General features: G+C 37.6%; 2 protein-coding genes and 1 non-coding gene across 4 annotated transcripts in view; 1 reads left to right on the forward strand and 2 right to left on the reverse strand.

Annotated features, from left to right (window-relative positions):
• Positions 1–21,394, forward strand: part of LOC123677594 (general transcriptional corepressor trfA) — a 115,111-nt gene that overhangs the window by 67,579 nt on the left and 26,138 nt on the right. For both annotated transcript variants that reach the window (XM_045614216.1, XM_045614215.1), the window contains exons 2-4: positions 8,757–9,195; positions 14,774–15,070; positions 15,318–16,682. In XM_045614216.1, the coding sequence (XP_045470172.1) occupies positions 8,766–9,195; positions 14,774–15,070; positions 15,318–16,682 (2,092 nt within the window). In that variant the 5' untranslated portion in view covers positions 8,757–8,765. The remainder of the gene's footprint in view (positions 1–8,756; positions 9,196–14,773; positions 15,071–15,317; positions 16,683–21,394) is intronic.
• On the reverse strand, positions 3,938–4,846 carry LOC123677596 (ribonuclease Oy-like). The gene has a single exon (XM_045614218.1). The coding sequence runs from the start codon at positions 4,758–4,760 to the stop codon at positions 4,053–4,055; it is 708 nt and encodes a 235-aa protein (XP_045470174.1). The 5' UTR covers positions 4,761–4,846; the 3' UTR covers positions 3,938–4,052.
• On the reverse strand, positions 14,426–14,497 carry Trnae-cuc. The gene has a single exon. It is a non-coding gene; the product is annotated as a tRNA-Glu (tRNA).

Below are 21,394 nucleotides of genomic sequence, written 5' to 3' on the forward strand. Positions count from 1 at the left end.
CTCATGGTGACAACTGCAGCTTGGTTGGGTAATAAAACTTCAGCCAACGCTTACACTCGATAGAAATAATATCCGCTTAGCCATCAATCATCCCAAAATCCCTTCCGTAGCAATGAAAATCATGCCGAACTTCATTTAAACAAACCTTATTGCTGCAAACCGCATGTAATATGCTCCTCGATCATAACGCTTTAATGGTATCTATAAATAGGCATTACTCCGTGATTTTACAACCCCCAACTTGAAACCTGAAAGCGTAGCAACTGGAATTAATTGATCGAAGAAAATATGTACGTGTGCTCCGGTGCCATTAGAGAGCATTATATCCATAAATTTCCTGCTTTAGCAGACAAAAAAGCACTTGAAATGAACCATAGGGCACATTATGAACACTTAATCATTTTATATGTCGTGTCTGCAGTCCCCTTGTCGAGTAATTAATGGAATTCTTTCCGAGGAATGTTGGGAGAAGAGATTTAAAAAGTTTCAACAGTTGGTATGTTCTCTGTGCGTCATAGCCGATAATATATTTTTAAAGAAAAATTATCATTGCTTAACAAAGATGTATCTAATTACAAGTAACGGGTGTTTTTTTTCGAGGTATATAACTTTAAGTTGGCATTACTGTTCGAGATGGCGACCGATTCAACAGCTGTCAAGTGATTTATTCTCAGTTTGGTTTGGCAATTCATCATGAATAGACTCACGCCTGAAAAACGCTTGCAAATAGTGCAATTTCATTTCTAAAATAATGATTCTGTGCGGAATACGTATCGCGCACTACGTCTATTTTATTTTGTTTAGCGATGAAGCACACTTCTGGTTGGATGGCCGAAACACCATTACATCCAGAAAAACGGATTGTTTGCTGCGCTTTATGGGCTGGTGGAATCATTGGTCCGTACTTTTTCAAAAACGATGATGGCCAGAACGTTACAGTTCACTGTGATCGGTATAGAGCCATGATTACTAACTTTTTCATTCCTGAATTGAACAACCATGATGTCCAGGAGCTTTGGTTCCAACAAGACGGCGCAACATGTCACACAGCTCGTGCCACAATCGATTTATTGAAAGACACGTTTGGTGACCGCTTAATTTGACGTTTTGGACCTGTGAATTGGCCTCCAAGATCTTGTGATTTAACACCGCTAGACTACTTTCTGTGGGGCTATGTAAAGTCATTGGTCTATGCGGATAAGCCACAAACCCTTGACCCTTTGGAAGACAAAATTCGCCGTGTTATTGCCGATATACGGCCACAAATATTGGAAAAATTCATCGAAAATTGAACGTCCAGATTGGACTACATCCGAGCCAGCCGTGGCGGTCATATGCCAGAAATCATATTCAAAATGTAATGCCACAAGATTATCTTGCGGATAAATGAAATTCATGTCAATCGAATAATCCATCGTTGTTTTATTGCAATTTAAAGTTCTATAGCTCTAAAAAAACACCCTTTAACTAGTCAGAAAATTCAAATCTGAAATTAAAGAATTTCTAGCAAAACTCTCGATTATTTTCTTTTCACAGACAAATTATTTACACTTGGTGAAAATTCATGGACAGAAACCTGTCAACGGCCCTTCGAATATATTTTTTTCAAATTAGAAAGATCGCGTAAGCTATATTCCTGGGTTTGCCCCTTATTACAAAATAATGCACTGTACCTAAACGTGCAGATGGAGTGACCACATATCACGTCAGTCCATTGATTCGCGCGTCATGCCATTAGGGCAGTACGTGACATTCTTACAATATGTCAGCAATATATCATTGTGACATATTCGGGTTTTAATTGACACTGGCAAATTACTTCACGCCTATTGCGCCCCGTATTTACTGACCACTCAGTTGGGGAACTGATGAAGCTTTCAATCAAATTAATTGACACATGATAGGGTTCACGCTGCTACTGAACACCTCACAGAATCTTTGGAAAATTGATTATCTGGTCCTGCTTTCCGATATTCTGATTGTGTTTCGAATCCTACCTTTCCGTTGATTGTGAATTAAACTCAACTGGTGTTGATTTGATGAACGAAATAAGGAATTTTGATTTTCATTTTATAAGAGTTCCCGACTACTTTCATAAAGGGTGTTTTTTTAGAGCTATAGAACTTTAAATTGCAATAAGACAACGATGGATTATTAGATTGACATGAATTGTATTTATCCGCAAGATAATCTTGTGGCATAACATTTTGAATATGATTTCTGGCATATGACCGGGCTGGCTCGGATGTGGTCCAATCTGGACGTCCAATTTTCGATGACTTTTTCCAACATTTGTGCCGTATATCGGCAATAACACGGCGAATGTTGTCTTCCAAATGGTCAAGTGTTTGTGGCTTATCCGCATAGACCAATGACTTTACATAGCCCCACAGAAAGTAGTCTAGCGGTTTAAAATCACAAGATCTTGGAGGCCAATTCACAGGTCCAAAACGTGAAATTAGGCGGTCACCAAACGTGTCTTTCAATAAATCGATTGTGGCACGAGCTGTGTGACATGTTGCGCCGTCTTGTTGGAACCACAGCTCCTGGACATCATGGATGTTCAATTCAGGAATCGAAAAGTTAGTAATCATGACTCTATACCGATCACCATTGACTGTAAGGTTCTGGCCATCATCATTTTTGAAGAAGTACGGACCAATGATTCCATCAGCCCTTAAAGCGCACCAAACAGTCAGTTTTTCTGGATGTAACAGTGTGTCGACATGCACTAGAGGATCAGCTTCACTCCAAATGCGGCAGTTTTGTTTGTTGACGTAGCCACTCAACCAGAAGTGCGCTTCATCGCTAAACAAAATAAAATGGACGTAGCACGCGATACGTATTCTGCACAGAACCATCATTTTCGAAATAAAATTGCACTTCTGCAAGCGTTATTCAGGCTTGAGTCTATTCATGATGAATTGCCAAACCAAACTGAGAATAAATCACTTGACAGCTGTGAAATCGGTCGCCATCTTGAACAGTAATGCCAACTTAAAGTTATATACCTCGAAAAAAACACCCATTATTATTGAAATATGTCAAGAGTTTCAAATTATATGATAGTGTGTACACTTAGTACACAGAGCTAGTTGTCTGAAGCGCCTAGCTCGACAATCTATAGTATTCTTCGGTTGGACAGTTGGTCATCTTTCTGTTCCTCTACCTCAATACAACTCAGGCTCTATTGTAATGGTACTAAAATAGAAAAAATGGTCAGTTCGACTCAATGAAAAGCATAGGCTTAATATCGGGTTAAAGAGGAGTCTAAAGAAGCTTGAAGTTAAGTAGTGTTCTTCATTGAAAACCTAAGCTTGCGCTTCTAGTGATGAAAAATTAAATGGATTTATAAAACATCTTATACAGAGTACATTCAAAAACCAACTCAAGTCGAAAGCACAACCAACAAAAATTCAATTGAAAAATTAATATTTCTGGGTGCAACAATTCTAATGTCACAGAGTATATTTCTGACTTTCAGTAATTTCACAATGTAAGGAAGGTGTAAGTCCAAGATAAATTGGCCAAAGTCAGTATTCTTTTCGAGCCATTTCAAACTGATCCTACCGTCTTGCCAGTTATTCATTCAACAGACTAGATCCTCGCCATAAATTAGACACGCCACCAAATTGTGGAGTGTTTTACGACTCAATCAACTTTGTATGGCTTCTTTAATCGCTTATAAATTGGAGGTTTTATTAGGGGTTTAGATCCTTGGAAAGGATAAATCTTATGAGGTTGTGGAAGCCATCTTACGTCTTTGATGAATTGATACATCCATTCGGGTGCTTATGAGGATTTGGGATAGCACGTTTCATCTTTAGTGTTCTACTGAAAAAATTTTTATTAGTTTCTTGGGACTGATTTCTTAATTTTTTAGTTAATATTATAATTCAAGGAGAGAACCCTTCGGGATATTCACTGAAAGCTAATCTTCATGAAATAATTCATATATTCAAATTAACAAATGCTCGTACATAAATTCTTAAAATGCTCTAAAAACGATTTCAATTCTAGAACGATGTCTACTTGATTATACCTGGTGGTAATTATTTCGGGAATTTGACATTTAGATTATCATTCATTGGCTTAGTGCAATTTTCAATTCTCAAAGATTTATCAAAACATAGCCTTATCTCGTGTAAGAAATAGCCAAACTTTGAAATGTATTTGAGGGTGATGATAGGATGTGCTCTAAATTCGTGGAATATTGCGTCGTAGATGGCTTTCAAATCAAAAGATCCACCAGGTATGATGTTCCGCTTCTTCAGGGCTGCAAAGATATCGTACTGACGATGGAGTTGAAGACCTTTCCTGAAATACTTGAACACCCCATTCAAAGAAGCCAAGGTTTGAGCGCAAGTACCGTGCTTTTTCCATTCGTAATTCCAAAAGGAAGTTTCATTTATATTGGCATGGATATCTGTCCACCTCTCCTTCATATCATTTATTATTGGAGCTAATATTCTTCGGGAAAATTTCAGATCACTATCACAATATTCAGGGTGGGCACCATGAGTATTTGAAGGCCACAAACCGTGAATAGTGAATATGCTCGTGTTTTTTGGCATATTGCAACTGTTTGTCTTGCGAATCTTCTTCCACATCAAGCATTCTGTCACTGGCCACTGTTGGGCCAGTTGTAATTGGTTGAAATAAGGGTTTTTGCAGCCCCTGAGCTTTGGGTTGTTGTCACAAGGCAGCTCAGGATGACTAAGGGTCGTCAAAAACAGTTGGTAGAAAAGCCCACCAAACATTGCGTAACTTTTGCTCGCTATACTTTCGAACTTTTTGGGCGAAGACACAATGTGCAACTAACCTACGATAGAAGTAGTCGATATCTAGATAGAAATTCTTATCTGTGTTAACCTTCACAATTGTTTCGTTTTTTTTTTTTGGTGATGTACTAGATAAAAATAGTTTCTGTATGAACTCAGTAAACATTATGATTTATGTTGGTAGATATTCATATATCCACGGTTAGACATATAAATTATTAGGGTTTTATTTTAGAGTAGAAAGTAAACATTCGCTTCAAGCAATGAATCACAAAATGATAACCTACAGTAATACTTTGCCATGATGACGAATGTTTCGCCTTGGGAACTGCAGCTTGATTGTGTAATAGTACCTTCAGTGAAATTTTTATCCGCTCAACGAATCACTCCACCAAATTCCCTGCTGCAGCAATGAAAATCATGCCGAACTTCATTGAAATAGCTCATTGTCCTAAACCGCGTTTACTGATGTTTCAAGGTCTTCGTGATGAAACAAAATTGAATCTTATGTTTATGTATCAATAGGGAAGGTAGGTAGCAGTAAAGAGGGAAATAGAAATCAGAGAGCCTGATCCTCTCTGACCAAGTACATGCCATCAGCGGGCCTTTCAAGTTACGAGATGAAGAAAAAACTAGCATCGAGAAAATTTTCACTACTTGGTGGAAAAATGATTGAGAAAGGAAGTCCACTATTCCACGACGAGAACTGGCGCTGAAGTATTCAGGGCTGGTACCAAATGCCCGCTTTCGTTAGGCAACTGTAGGAGGTGTATGGAAATGAACGTAGTAATAAACGATCAGAAATGTGATACAGCGATACATTCTGACAGGCAGTCTGCAATCAAACAGTGAAATTACAAACCATCGATTCTAATATCGTATTGGAGTGCCAAAGAGGCAAACATACTTGACAGAAATGGAGCACAAACTCCTTTCATTGACTCATAACCTTTCTGTGGTATGAGTGAATATTCCAACAAGAAAGAGTTACAAAGGAAAAAACCGAAAGAAAAACACTCTGGTGGAATCTTCCTGGGTTAGATCTTCCCAAAAAGTTGCTTCGAAACTTTGATACTGCAAAATTCGAGAAGTATATGGAACTTCTGGATTCCTTACAGAGCATTGTCTACTCAAACTCAAAGAATAAGTAGGGCAGAAATCGACGAGTGCAGATTCTGTTAGGAGAAGGAAAAAACTCCGGATCACCTGGTGTCGGAATGCCTCCCCATCGCTAGCTAAAGCAGAAAATGCTGTAGACAAAAATTTGTAAAAATGAGGAAGTAACCTCTTTGAAGTCATCTAATATTAAGGAGTTGATTAAATCTCTGGAACTGGAAAGCTGTAGACTGCGACGACTAAAGATGATAAGAGCTCTGATGGGGGTACAATAAACATACATGAAACCCCCTCACATCAAAATCTAAATCTCAAAGATGTATCGATGATTCTCGTCATGTTTTTGGCATGTCTCTCGTCATGTTTTGGCATGGCAGTTTTCAGATTCTTTTTATGTTCCTATCTACCAATTGTTATAGTTATTTCGAAGGATGAATCATAATTGCTCTCAGCTTAATGGTTCCGTATTCTTCTCAAACTCTGATCAAACTCTTCATAAAAAGAGCCATATTCAACAACACCCTATACCGCACGTCCCTTCAACAACACGCTACAACTCGTTATTTTCAATTGGGACCGAAACCTACTTCCGTAACGACTTCCTAAATCGAGTTCCGGAATTCCAACGGGACATGAAATAAATAAACATGCAGGCATGTAATTCGAACAAACCCTTGGACCGATGTTTGCGCAACTGAAATATAATCAGAACTTGTTGGAACTCGTCTTGAACTGGGATAAACAGAAGCTGAATTATTTCCGAATCCCATCCAGTTTGAGAGGTGACGCGGTGAGAATAACTAGTTTCAGGAATTCTTCTGCCATTAAGGGCTGGGCGGTGATTTGAAGAGGATGCAAAATTAATAGGGCTTCTAGCCGGTGAGAAAGTCAAGATTCCGTTGCGAGTTTATGAGGTGCTACTTGAATATTCAAATTACTGAGTTTCGAGTAAAAATATAGAACGTGACGTGTGTGCTGCGCTTTAGCCTTCATTCTTCTAACTATTTGCTAGTTATGGAGTCATGAAATATTCAAACTTTCCCAAAAACTGAACATCTACCATTATTGACAAATAGTTCAGAACAATTCAGCACTTAACAGTTCTAAAGAGTACCATATGGTAATACTTACTCGAGTGGTATAAAGTAAAAGGTCAAAGTTTATGAATTTTTGATAGAATAAACGACATTTAATTATCCTTCAAGGGAATTCATTTCGAAAATAATGTCCTCTGTCATTTTTTGAAAAGAGAAAATACAATAAGACTAGATTTGGCCATTGAAATATAATCAGAACTTGTTGGAACTCGTCTTGAACTGGGATAAACAGAAGCTGAATTATTCCCGAATCCCATCCAGTTTGAGAGGTGACGCGGTGAGAATAACTAGTTTCAGGAATTCTTCTGCCATTAAGGGCTGGGCGGTGATTTGAAGAGGATGCAAAATTAATAGGGCTTCTAGCCGGTGAGAAAGTCAAGATTCCGTTGCGAGTTTATGAGGTGCTACTTGAATATTCAAATTACTGAGTTTCGAGTTCGCTGAGGTCGGGTTGCTCGTGGAAAAATCGATCCCGGTTTGCATGGAATAATTAGACTCATATAATGGGGAAGTGGTCTAGAATACCGGAGTTTTCCATTAGCTTTCACTTCGTTATCAAGCAATCAGAACTTAGTGGTAGTAGATACCTGAAAAAATCACACTTACCAAGCAGAAAAAACGTTAGTTAATCTACATAAAGAACTAAAATATTAAAGAAAAGCACCGACGTCTAGTTAGGATCTTTTTTGCTCTCTCAATTCATTGTTAAGGTTCCTGGAAATCTGCCCAAGAATTTAGAAACATTCGCATTTCATTTTAGTCAAATTATGGCTCTATTCTACAGAGTTAAGTTCATCGTGTAACCTGTAGTCCATTTTTGTATAAGGGATTTATTTCATTCGAGTTCAGTTTGAATTTGTTTCATTTCGGTCTTTTTGCCTCAGCACGAACAAAAACATACAAACAAGGTATATCTATAGGTTCTTGAGAATTATAAAAATCTAGAACTTGCTGTGTGTGATACGCTTTTGCCTTCGTTCTTCTATCTGTTAGTTCGTTAGAACATCTACCATTAATGACAAATAGTTCAAAACAATTTATGACTTAACAGTTCTGAAGAGTAATATGGTAATACTTACTTACAAAGACGATCACAATAAAATATTGATAGTCCAGCTTAATCAATCCACCCCTCAGTGAACCAATCGTGTGTGAGAAATACATCTAAAATCTAGATTCAAACGAAATGTAAAACAGGATATATCTGTAGGTTCTTGATTGAAAATAATAAAAATATAGAACATGAGGTGTGTGATGCGCTTTAGCCTTCATTCTTCTATCTGTTAGTTATGGAGTCATGAAATATTCGAACTTTCCCAATAGACTGAACATCTACCATTATTGACAAATAGTTCAGAACAATTCAGCACTTAACAGTTCTGAAGAGTACCATATAGTAATACTTACTCGAGTGGTATAAAGTAAAATGTCAAAGTTTGTGAATTTTTGATAGAATAAACGACATTTAATCATCATTCATTTCGAAAATAATTTCCTCTGTCATTTTTTGAAAAGACAAAATAAAACAAGACTAGGTAGGAACTAAATAGGAACGTTATTGATGTGGATTACACTGACAATTTTGACTTGTTTATAGCTGAATAAGCGGAATCATTGAGAGCATTTGTTGATAATACAGATCAGAAACAGACAATTTCTGAAATATTAATAGAATTATCACAATTTATGATTACTTTCCTCTCAACATACTGACCACTGAATTCAAGTATATTTAATATATTTTTAATATTTTTTTTTTCAGGAACCAAGCATGCGTCTGAAGTCCTCAGATGGACCAATATCCATTCATAACGTCAGCGATGTCCTCAACTCCCCAAAAAGGATCAACACCCTCCACAATAGCAACATAACCTCGAACCTAACGACAAATTCCAACCTCACTTTGCAAAACTCGAATCTAAACGATGAAACAACGACAGGTCTGACTACAAACAACATCCAAAGTTTCGATACTCTGAACAACGTTCAAAACGAAGCTGTTAAACTGCAATGGTCCAAATCTGTAAGGGACAAGCAGCGAGAGCTCAGCAACAACGTGAACAATCGACAGAGGAATCAGTACGCGAATATCAACAACACGCTGGCTGCTTCTCTGAGAAATACAACGCAAGCGAGGAGGGACAAAACAAACTCTGTCTACTCGGAGTCTTCGCCAGATGATAGCTTTTTCGATTACGAAGGTAAGAATTATAAGAAGGCAAATTGTTCTAACTTTATTCTTGCCTATATGATTCAAAACTTTGATGAATGTCGAAACGTCACCCATTAAGTCTCGAAACTGGCGTAGATATGGAATCGCCAAAACCATTTTTTTCTCGTTATCAACAAGTCACTCGATAAGTCCCGGATTTGGTACACAGATGGCTTCACCATTGCCAATACACTTTTTTCTCGTTGGTACCAAGCTTCAAGAGTCAAAATTTCAGTGGTCTGAATCGAGATATTGAGTGTTAAGAGACGTTTCATTTGTGTTCATTTGAAAAATGAATAAAAACGAGTTTCGTGAATCGATGAAATCCAGTTTTTCATGGCAAGAATATTGTGCAAGCGAAGCAATGGCTTGATGAGTTTTATTCAGATTATGTTCCATCGACACAAAGGTTAAAAGGTGGTAGGTATGCTGATGAATGTGATGGAAGAACCACTGATGATGATGCACGCTCTGATATCCTAGATTCTGCAATGTTTCAAAAAAACATGTTGCATTCGGAATAAAATCATCAAAAAGTCTACGAAATGTTTTTTAGCGGTCGTAAGTCAATGTTTCATGAGATAGCAGTAGAGTTGAAGATATCACAATATTGTATTCACTATTTGTGTGAAAATTTGTCCATGAGAAAGCTTTGCTGGAAATGGGTGCCACTGGGTGCTCACTGCTGACCAAAATCAATAAGGCATCATCTTCCGAACGATGGTTAGAGCTGCTAAAGTGCAATAAATAAGATTTTTTGCATCGATATGTGGCATTGCATTGAATATGGATTCATAACTCTCCTGAGTCGAAGAAAGCTTCAGATAATTGCAAAGCAGTTCAAGCTATCAAAATCTCAAACATCAGCTGGCAAGCTAATGGTATTCCTATTTTGGAACATAGGATTTTTCATTACTATCTTGACAAAATTGAAACCGTCAACAGTGAATTTGACATTTATTAAGACAAAATGTTCTCAAATGCAACAGAAACAATTATCTTCACCAAGAAAATATTCTTTTTCACAAATCCACAAAAACCATGGTCAAATTGAACGAAATGTGTTTCCAACTGCTTGACAACCTAGCTTATTATCCAGATCTGTTCTCGAGTGATTACTGACTTATTGGAGACCTCAAAAGAATGTTTCAAGGAAAGAAATTCGGCTCTAAAGAAGAAGTGATTGTCGTGGTCGAAGCCTATTTAAAAAACAAAACGAATCTTCTTGCATAAATAGCATTAAAATGTAAAAAAAGGGTTTTACATGTATCGCTCTTGAAGGTGACTATGCTGACGAATAAAATACCAATTTTTAATTGGTAAGGCCAAGGCTTAACCAGCAAAATGACTTATTGAGTGTACTGTTGTATTGTTTCACTAGGAGTAAAAGTGTAGCAATTTGTGTCTTGACTTTATTATCGACAGCTGAACGTTGCGAGGTCAATTATTTCACTCGAGCGACAAAAAGTACTTACTATCCTTACTTACTTTTGATATAAGTAAGAGAATATTTTTAGATTTTAGCTCTGCTGATAGATTTGACAAAACGCAGAACCTGAACACTACTACTGAGTACTAGATTCAGGGCTGTAACAAAATTGAGTACGAAGCTTGAAATGGTAATTTTATGAAAATACGCAAAATATCAATTCTATCGGATATAGAAATTTTTGGCCCTTGTTTCATGAAAATCTTCTTGAATTAAATAAGGTTCTGATGCTGTGATCTTTTTGAAATTCTGCTTGGAACTTGAAATTCTAATTTGATATGAACACTCGAATTCTTTAACTTTTTTTCGATAAATTTCTTGAATTTTTCATAAATTCGTATTCCATCAGTGAAAGACTTATTTTGTAATTTTTTTTCGGTTATATATCAGTGTAGCATGTTTTTGTTTTTTTTATGATGAAATTATTGGAAACTTAACTTTCACTGTATGATAATAATATCTTATGATGAAATTATAGGAAACTTAACTTTCACTGTATGATAATAATATCTAATAATAATTATGGTTGAGCTTTAAGTTTACCTTTTACATCCAGGAGCACATTTTCGATCGGCTATATTTAACCCTTGTCGGATTTTGCCAATTAACGAACCAAACTGTGGCATTCAACCTAACCTGAAACTCACGAGAGTTATTGTGTTCACGGACGGACGGAGAGAATCAAATTTGAACAAGTATTCGTCATCAGTGAATCACAGACATCGTTCCTACGAAAGGACGAGCGCTCAAAAAGAATGAGAAAGTTTCCCTATTTCAAATGCTTCGCTGAATGCAGCAAGTAAAGAACATTTCCAGAAAGAAATTGTTGTTTCGTTCACGTAGAACCAACCTCGAATGACTACTGGAAATTCGTCAACACTCGTAAAAGAAAATAGATCCACAGGAGTCCCGCATCTGAGTACGCAACCTCGCTCCCAGTATCTCCCCAAACTTGAAGCCATATTTTACAGGAAATGGAATATTAGGGCTGGTTATTGCATGCATATTATTAGTGTGACGTCATATACGGGAACGGAATGCCCCCAGCATTCCTGTACCGAACACCGCTATAGAGCGGGACGCCACATAATTCACCGAAGTAATCTAGAGGGCTGTGCCATCGCACAGAGGCGTATTTTGAAAAATCCCCAATGATTAGCAGCACACTTTTGGGGTTCTGTGGAATTTCGACTAGAGGTTGTCAGAAATGACATATTCGACACAATAAAATTCACTGGAATTCTTAAATGTTCTCTTTTATTATTTTCCTTATTATGGAATGAACAAATCAAACACTGCCATTTTTCGAATTGATTCTGTATAGATTAACTGAATCTGCTAAAGCGCGGCTGGATTTGTCTTCTATAGGGTGTCCCAAGTTCAATATTTTTCTGTAGTATCGGAACTATTCGAATTCTGTGAATTGGTATTATGATAAAAGGTTTTCCAATAAGAGGTTTCATTTTGAATAGTGGCCCACTATCTGGGCAGTTATCACTGTTGAAGCTGTCATCTTTTGACATTTGGCAAGCAAAAACTAAGCCATGACTAAAAATAGAACGATGCACGCTTCAAGAGCGCATTGAAATTCTCAAGATTGACTACAAAAAATCACAGTTCGAAAAACTAAAGCACTTTTGGGTCATTGTGAAGCACCTTCTCGGCATTAGTGAATCTGGTGAAAAAATTCGGGATGTTGGAACAAGTTAGTGAAGAATCGAAACCGTGTGCGTCGCTAGAGAACAACTAAATATATAGCTGCTGTAGCCCGTGGTGTTAACGAAAACTCAGGTTTATCGCTTCCTCATCGCTCTTGGGAATTAAGAATTCCAAAAACAACATTACGCCGTAGGTATTCTGCATGAAGACTTAAGGCTTTTAAAATTAATTCAACACAAGAACTCAAGCTGGTCGATCACCTGTAACGTCTAACTGGGTAAATGAAATACATTAAAATGATCTTGATTCTCATCGAAAAATCATCTTCAGGGATGAGGCCCATTTTCACCGTGGAGGCTACGTAAATAAGCAGAATTATCGTATTTGGGTCTCGGAAAATCCAAGAATGATTGTTGAAAGACCCCTCCATTATAATGTGTCACTGTTTGGTTCGATATTTGGCTGGTGGTGTGATTGGACCTTTTTTTTCGAAAATAAGGCTGTTGCAACTGTTACGGTAAATGGATAGCGCTGCCCAACTATAAAATTAATGATTTTCATGGCCGAAATCTGAAGATATTAATCGGGACGATGTTTATTTTCAACAAGACGACGCTACGTGCCACACAAGCAACGAAACAATTGCAATTTTGCTAGAAAAGTTTCCTGTTATTTCTCGAGGAGAATCATACCATAATTGGCCACCGAGATCTAGTGATTTAACACATTTAGCTTCTTTTCTTTGGGGGCACGTGAAAGATATGGTCTATGTCGCTGCTCCACAATAAATTCAAGACCTCAAAGATGGAATTTCTGGAGTTATCGAGGGCATACAGCAGCAAATGTGTGGATTGGACATGGAAAATTCCATAAAAAAGATATCGTGCTGCAACTGTCATTTGGCTCGTCGTTATTCACCTTTTCTACCTTCATCTTTTAAATGAAATGAATATCCATTAATTTCTCCTAAAATATAATTTTTCAAATCAAAATGAAATCACTTTTTGGAAAACCCTTTATTATTTGATATTTTGTACTAAGTTTAAATATTTATGCGTTATTTTTCGATTATTAAATAAGATTTAAATTCAAGGGAGGTTTCATTGAACCATATCTCGGTTACACAAGGAATGAAAATAATTATAATTGAAGAAATTACTCTGAAAAAATTTTTCACGGGCATATATTGATTTTAATACATAAATATTCAATATCTATTAGAATTAATTATTAATTATTCGAATTAGACTAAAATAATTAACGATGTTTCATTTGATTATAAAATGAGTCTAAAAAGCAGAAGAAATAATTCTGAATGAAAAAAAAATGTTTCTGCTAAAGAACTACAAACTTTTTTTTTATTCAACTAGAGAATTCTTTGGTTCTCTAGTTCTTTTTCCATTGAAATTCAATGAAACTCATTTGTATCTTCCTCAAGCCCCCAAATCCCATTCTTCACTCCATTCACTTCGTACTCACGTCTGTGCTAAAAAAAAATCCATCATCGCCTCGCCTCAGTTGAAAAAATCCTTTTCGATTCAAGCCATGGCGGGAGTTGTATTCAGGGACGCTTTCATCATACGCACCCGTCTTGGCCATCATGTGGTGCTGGTGAATGGAGGAAATGAATTCAAATAAAACAGATCGATATGGACATCCTGAGCCTCATATGATGTAGATGACAGCTGGTCTAGCCCTTGTTCAAATAGGAGTTTTGGAGGGTACAGCGAATTTCAGGAATAATAAGAGCCTGGATGAATCGAAGCAGACCCTTTTGTTGGTGGGACAATTCAGAACTTGAATCGGTTGGGTGATGACGGTTTTATTTTTAAATTCTCGTATAAAAATTATATAAGCACATGATGGAGAAAATTTTTATTCTCATTGCATAAAATCAAACAAATATGTGATAAAATATTCTTTAAAATAAAGAATTTGAGCGTTAAAAAAAATTAAATAAAAATTATATAAGCACATGATGGAGAAAATTTTTATTCTCATTGCATAAAATCAAACAAATATGTAATAAAATATTCTTCAAAATAAAGAATTTGAGCGTTAAAAAAAAGTATTCCGGTACCGGGAATCGAACCCGAGCCTCCTGGGTGAGAGCCAGGTATCCTAGCCACTAGACCATACCGGATTATTGATGAATAGGGAATTAGGGAAATACATGAGTAGTAATTCTCAAAAATGTACAGGGAGTAGAAGAAAATTTTTAGATTACTGTTCTTATCTACTGTATAAATATTCTATTTCGATTAGGTATATTTTGGTTTCTTATTTGCGATCTGTAGTACAATCGAATTTTAAATAGCTTTTTTAGAGAATTATGCATTTAATCTTCACTTACTGATAGAACAATATTTTCTGGTGAATAGAATAATGTTCTAAAAAAACGATATCTTGTTATTTGCAGAAGCTAACCACAGCGCATCTTCAGCAGATACATCGCCTCAGGATGAGGAAAGAGACTTCGACGTTTCGGACTCAGAGTCGTTCTCAGACGAGGGCAATCTGAACCGACGCAGGCGAACCAAAACTGTGATACAGCGGCGGGGCATCGTCAACCCTAATTATCCAGGGTTTCAACACTTTGCTCACGCCCTAGACTACACTATCAAGGTTTCCTCCGACACTGACCTAACCGACGACGACTATGAGTGTGAGCTGGTTGGTACGGAGAATAGGACGCAGTTTATTGAAAAAAATGATGGTAAGTACGCATATGTGTAAAACAACGGTCCTCCATTCAGAAACTGATCTCGATCAACGCTGCTTGGCTTAGATGAACTCAAGCAGTAAGCTGAACAAATACAAACTCTCCTTTGAGAGAGTTGTTTGTTCATCAGGCAAAATTTAATATTTCAATATTGAATTTCAATGTATTTGTTCCAAAACTACTTCATATTTCCTTGGAATGCTATACGAACTCTTATAATTATACATTTTCTCTTTCACAGACATCAACAACCTCAACAATAACAACGTTGAAGAGACGGAAGACTTTCAGATAGATAAAATAGATAGTGTTAACCGTCTTGACAGCGTAGAAAATATCCAAAAAGTATTCTACGATAAACCAGTGCTCAATCTAGACTGCGAAAATTTAAACCAGAACTTTTCCGATTTAGAAAGCAGTTCTAACAATTCCACCCAACTAAGTGACGAAGACACTGTCGAAAAGGTACCATTTCAAAAAATCGAAGTTGAGTTGAACATAAAAGCAGAAGAAGTTACGTACAAATGTGCAGCCTTCAAAGAAATTGAAGATAAGGAAACTCAACAAGTCCCTAACATATTCAATGATGTTCAAACCTGCCAAGAATACTCAGAGATCACTTCAGAAGATATAGTTGGAGATTTTGGGAGAGAAGTTGAAGATGAGTTAGGTCGGATAGCATCGAATAACTCTAGTTTTTTTACGAGCTCGAATGCTGATGACATACAATTTGACTTCAAGGTAAACTTTGAACCATCTTGGGAACGTGCAGTGGTTCAAGAGATCGAAGAAGCTATAGGCAAACTTACGGAATTGTTAGATTTCGAACCTACAGCCAACACATACCAATACGAGCCTAATACTGAAGAACCTTTCACCAAATATCAAGAGCCACAAGTTCTTTCTGATATAACAAACCAGGTCCTAATAGAAAATGAATTGAAAGAAGCTTTGATCGCCGAAAATCTCGATGATATCATATGCAACCAAACCGCTGATATTCTCGGTCTGACCCCCGAGCCCGAGGCACTCAAACTCGAAGAGATCATAGAAGAAACCATCAATAGACTATCAGAGTGCAAAGAAAATAATCCACCTGTGATCCTTCAAGACTCAATAATAGTACAGACCGACATGGCTGTCATACAGGATAACAAAATCCTTGAAAATATTCAAGACACAAGCGAGATGAAATCAGCTATGGTTGGTTTGAACAATAACAAATGTAGAGTCAGAGACCACGAGAAGATGGAAGTTGAATCTGAAATAAACGAACTAAAACGAGATTCTAACAGGCAGTTGGAAGAAATAGAATGTCAGATCAAGAAGATGAAATCGGACACAACGCTGAGTCCAAAGAGTGAAGAAGAAGTGGAGAAGTTCTGTAAGGAAGATAGGGTTAAGGATTATAAAGAGAAGGATGAGGATACAGTGGTGAAGAGGAGGGACAGAAGTGAAGCAGTGGTGAGGAGGAGGAAGGATTATAATCAGCAGTTTGGTAGTTTGATCCAGTTTCCAAGGAAAGAGAGTACCGGAAAGCATGCAGCTAATAGAAGGTCGGTTCCTGCAGCCAAAGAGAAGAAGAAGCAGCATTCAGATCGTTTGGGTGAGTTGCTTCTTTTGATTGGCTGTTTGAAACCTCATTCTAGTACATAGGCTACTTTGCTTCTGCCGTTTTTTCACTAAATTCGAGACTTCATTGAGAAAAAACTGGTTATACATTTATGACCAAAAGTATTGTCCATCTCTGGCCATTACTTTCTCCCATCTTTGGGCACGTACGAATCCTGCGTTGAAAAAACTGGTCATCTTTTGAAGCGATCCACGAATCGATCCAATTTTTTGCTACTTCATAAGACCGGAAGAGCTGGTCTCCGAAGGAGTAACGACTAGAGAATACCTTGACCACTTTCGCAACATGGGGTCGAGCATTGTCGTGCTTTAAAATCACTTTAATGTGTCTCGTTGTATTGTCTTTCAATGCTCGGCTCAATCGCATTAATTGCGTTCTATAACGATCGCCTTGATTTTTTCATAATACACTACTGAACATGACCTTGAATCCGTGAATATTCGGTTTGGCCGTCGACGTGGAAGCATGACCGGGATATCCCTATGATTTCTGCTCTTGAGATTATCGAAGTGAACCATTTTTTCGTCCCCAGTCACAATGCGATGCAGATATTCCTTTCGTCTTTGCCTTGCAAGCAGCTATTTACAAGCAAACAAACGCCGTTCAACATATCTCGGCTTCAACTCGTACGGCTCCCAATTTTCTTGTTTCTCAATCATTCCCATGACTTTCAGGCTTTTTGAAATTGCTTGTTGCGTCACTTCCAATAATCCTACCAATTCTTGTTGCGTTCGCCACGAGTTTTGATCAAGTAATGCCTCCAATTCTGCATCTTCGAAAACCTTTTCTCTTCCACCGCCATGCTGGTCTTCGACGTTAAAATCGCCATTCTTGAAGCGTTTAGACCACTCTCGGCACGTTCTTTCACTAATAGCGGCTTCACCATAGGTATTTGAGAGTATTCGATGAGCCTCAGCCGCAGATTTCTGTATATTAAAGCAGAAAATTAAAACCTCCCGCAAATGACGAGAATTTGGCTCGTAAGCTGACATGTTTAATCGAGAATAACTTTATGATGCAGACACAAATCGACTAATATTTCGATGGCGATATGTTTACAAATACCTATGTTTATTGTATGACATCTACGATCTATTTATTTCGACTACCACTTACCGCTACAGCTATCTATTGCAAAACGGCGGAAGCAAAATGGTATACCTAATAGAAATCGATGAAAAGTCGATTCATTGAATAATGCCGTCCATGAATTATTCATGAACTTCTCTTAGGTTTCACAAATAAGTTCTAATTTTGATCAAAAAAATCAACAATTTCTAAACGTTGTCGACACGTGTCTTTCTCGATGATCAAAAGTCATAACCTAGTGAACACGAATGACATAAGAAATGTCAAAAAACAAAACACAGTGCTGCCATTATAACCATTTTAGATTGTTTCATTTCCATTAGAAAACTCGTTATATACAGGGTGTTTCATTGGGAAACGGAAATACTTCACAGGAGCATAGGTGGCACCAAGGCGGTTCTGGAGATACCCCATGTATTGGGTCTTACTGTCTCCGTAGCTGAGATACAGGGTGTTTTGTGAATTTTGCCTGTTTTTTTCTGAGGCCATATTGAATGAACCTCCCGGTATATTTTCTTCATATTTGTCAAATATGTTCCTAATTGAGAGCCCAAACTTATCATGCAAAAACCGCCTAGAAAATCAAATGAGGAATATGCCGATACCAGCCTAATTCAACTCAATTCTCAATAAATAGAAACTGAAATAGTATACAGCTATGAAAAAATAGAATCAATGTAAAAATGAATTATAAACTACTGTTGAAATAATTATGGATTCAATATTTTTGATAACTCATTGTAAAAAGTCACTTCAAACCACTTTCAGGTATCTAAGTTCTTAAAAACTTCACTTTTACGTTGAAAATTTGTGCAGTAAAACTGTCTGCGCGAAAATTTGAAGTACACGTCTCACTTTAGTTTTTAGTGGTGTTTCCGAATATTAAAACAGATTTTTAAAATTCTGATGTATTCATAATTTTTTGTTAACCCGGACCTGGATTTTCGAGGTGGTTATTGCATGATACGTTTGGGCTCTCAGTTAGGAACATATTTGCCAAATATGAAGAAAATATACCTGGTGGTTCGTTTGATATGGCCTCAGAAAGAAACGGGCAAAATTCATAAAACACCCTGTATCTCGGCTACGAAGACAGTAAGACCCAATAAATGGGGTATCTCCAGAACCGCCTTTGTGCCACCTATGCACCTGTGAAGTATTTCCGTTTCCCAATGAAACACCCTGTATATATATTTTCATAGCAACCAATCGTCACCTCAGAGTCCAATCACCCGCATTGCAATCTCCCCACATTGTGAATTCACCATCTGAATTCCCACATCCGCAATAGCCATTTAGACAGCCAGTGCGTGTTTCTGTAATTACAGCCATAATTCATTATTCTGCCTTAGCAGAGGACGAATTATCGTACTGTGGATGACGTTCGTAACAAAGAAACACGCCGCTTATTACGCAAAGAGGAAAACTGGGTCAAGAATTCCAGGGGTGTTTCTGAGATTTCGCTCTAATTGAACTAATGGCCTAATGGATGTTTGTGTCACTGAGGGGTTCATAAATAAACAGCCCTTTTCGCTAATTCGCGACGTTTTGCGCAAGAGACGGGGGAGATTGGGTTCGACACGTCAGCGTCAGCGATAAATTGTTTGTTCATTGTAGAATACTTCAAATTTTACGCTGTGGCTTGGTAATTCAAATCTTTTAAAACGGCTAAAATGAAGAAAAAAAATCTGTACGCTGCATGGACTTGAACCCAGGTTTTCGGGTCAAAATTCGTCATTTAATCAGCAACCCATCAATCTTCGGCGGTAAATATTTAATTATGATAAGGATTTTGGAAATGATATATCTGCATCAAAAAGTTATTTCCGATTAAACATGTCAGCTTACAAACCAAATTCTCGTCATTTGCGGGAGGGTTTAATTTTCTGCTTCAATTTGAAGAAATCTTCGGCTGAGGCTCATCGAATGCTTTCAAATAGCTATGGTGAGGCCGCTATTAGTGAAAGTACCTACCGAGAGTGATTTCAACGCTTTAAGAACGGTGATTTTGATGTCGAAGATTAGCATGGCGGTGGAAGAAAAAAGGTTTTCGAAGATGCAGAATTGGAAGCATTACTTGATAAAGACTCGTGTCAAATGTAAAAAGAAATAGGCAGGATCATTGCAAGTGACGCAACAAGTCATTTCAAAACGCCTAAGAGTCATGGGAATGATTCAGAAACAAGGAAATTGGGTGCCGTACGAGTTGAAGCCGAGAGATGTTAAACGGCGTTTGTTAACTTGTGAACAGCTGCTTGCAAGGCAACGACTGTAGGGATTTCTGCATCGCATTGTGACTATCCAGTCACAATGCGATGCATTGTGTATTTTGTATCCACAAAAAATGGGTCCATTACAATAATCCTAAGCGCAGAAAATTATGGGGATATTCCTGCTATGCTTCCACTTGGATGGCCAAACAAGAATTAGCAGGATCATAAGGAGTGACGCAACAAGCCATTTCGAAACCCATGAAGGTCATAGGAATGATTCAGAAACAAGGAGATTGGGTACCGTACGAGTTGAAGCCGAGAGATGTTGAACGGCGTTTGCTTGCTTGCGAACAGCTGCTTGCAAGGCAAAGACGCAAAGGATTTCTGCATCGCATTGTGACTGGAGACGAGTGGGTTGATTACGATAAGCGCATAAAATCATAGGGATATCCCGACCATGTTCCCATCTCGACGGCCAAACCAAATATTCCCGGTTCCAAGGTCATGCTCAGTATTTGTTGGGACCAGCTCGGCGTACTGTATTATGAGTTGTTAAAACCGACTGAAACAATCACAGGTGATGTTACCGAACGCAATTAATGCGTTTGGGCCGATCATTGAAATAAAAACGGCCGCAAAATGTTTTCAATAGCTATTTTGCTAAATAAATGTTATTATCATTATTATTATTAAATGGGTAGCCCTACTTGTTTATAACAATGACACACGGCCTGGCTGACCAGCACTACCGGTCTTATGAAGAAGAAAAAATTGGACCGATTCGTGGATCGCTTCAAAAGATGACCAGTTTTGATCAAGGGCGAGATGAACTCAATAATGGCATTTTTAACTAAGCTATGGCTGCAACAGTATTGTAACACTACATACCCGATATCCTTTCTGTTTCAAAGTATTGTAACAGTTGGAAGAATTTTTTCTGAGCGCAAATGATCAGTGAACCCATACTTTGAGTAAGCGGACGCCATTTTTCTGGGCAACTCTGAATTACGTTCACTAAAACTAAAACTTGTGAAAATTGTCAAAGCAAGGGTGTGAGAGGTTAGGCCGTTCAGAAAATCACTCTCTGATTACTTAAGGATCTGTGAACGCTCAGGGATCAGATTTGGAACTACTCTTTCCGCTGAACGCAGCCAATTAAATCAAAATAAAACAGGTATGACATAAATTATTATCATTTATCTCCGTGACTTAAATCAAGAAATATGTTCCAATATAGACAAGAAAAACTCCACTCCATTACAAAGCGGCATACTTTTTTCTTCTTCTTCTTCTTCAGGTGCCGTCTTCGTTCCAAAGCTTGTCTATCATCAAAGCTATGCCTATTCTCGATACTGCAGATCTAAACAATTGGCAGTTGTTCCA

Source organism: Harmonia axyridis, chromosome 4 (genome assembly GCF_914767665.1).
Source record: "Harmonia axyridis chromosome 4, icHarAxyr1.1, whole genome shotgun sequence".
In the NCBI taxonomy this organism is placed as follows: Eukaryota; Metazoa; Arthropoda; class Insecta; order Coleoptera; family Coccinellidae; genus Harmonia; species Harmonia axyridis.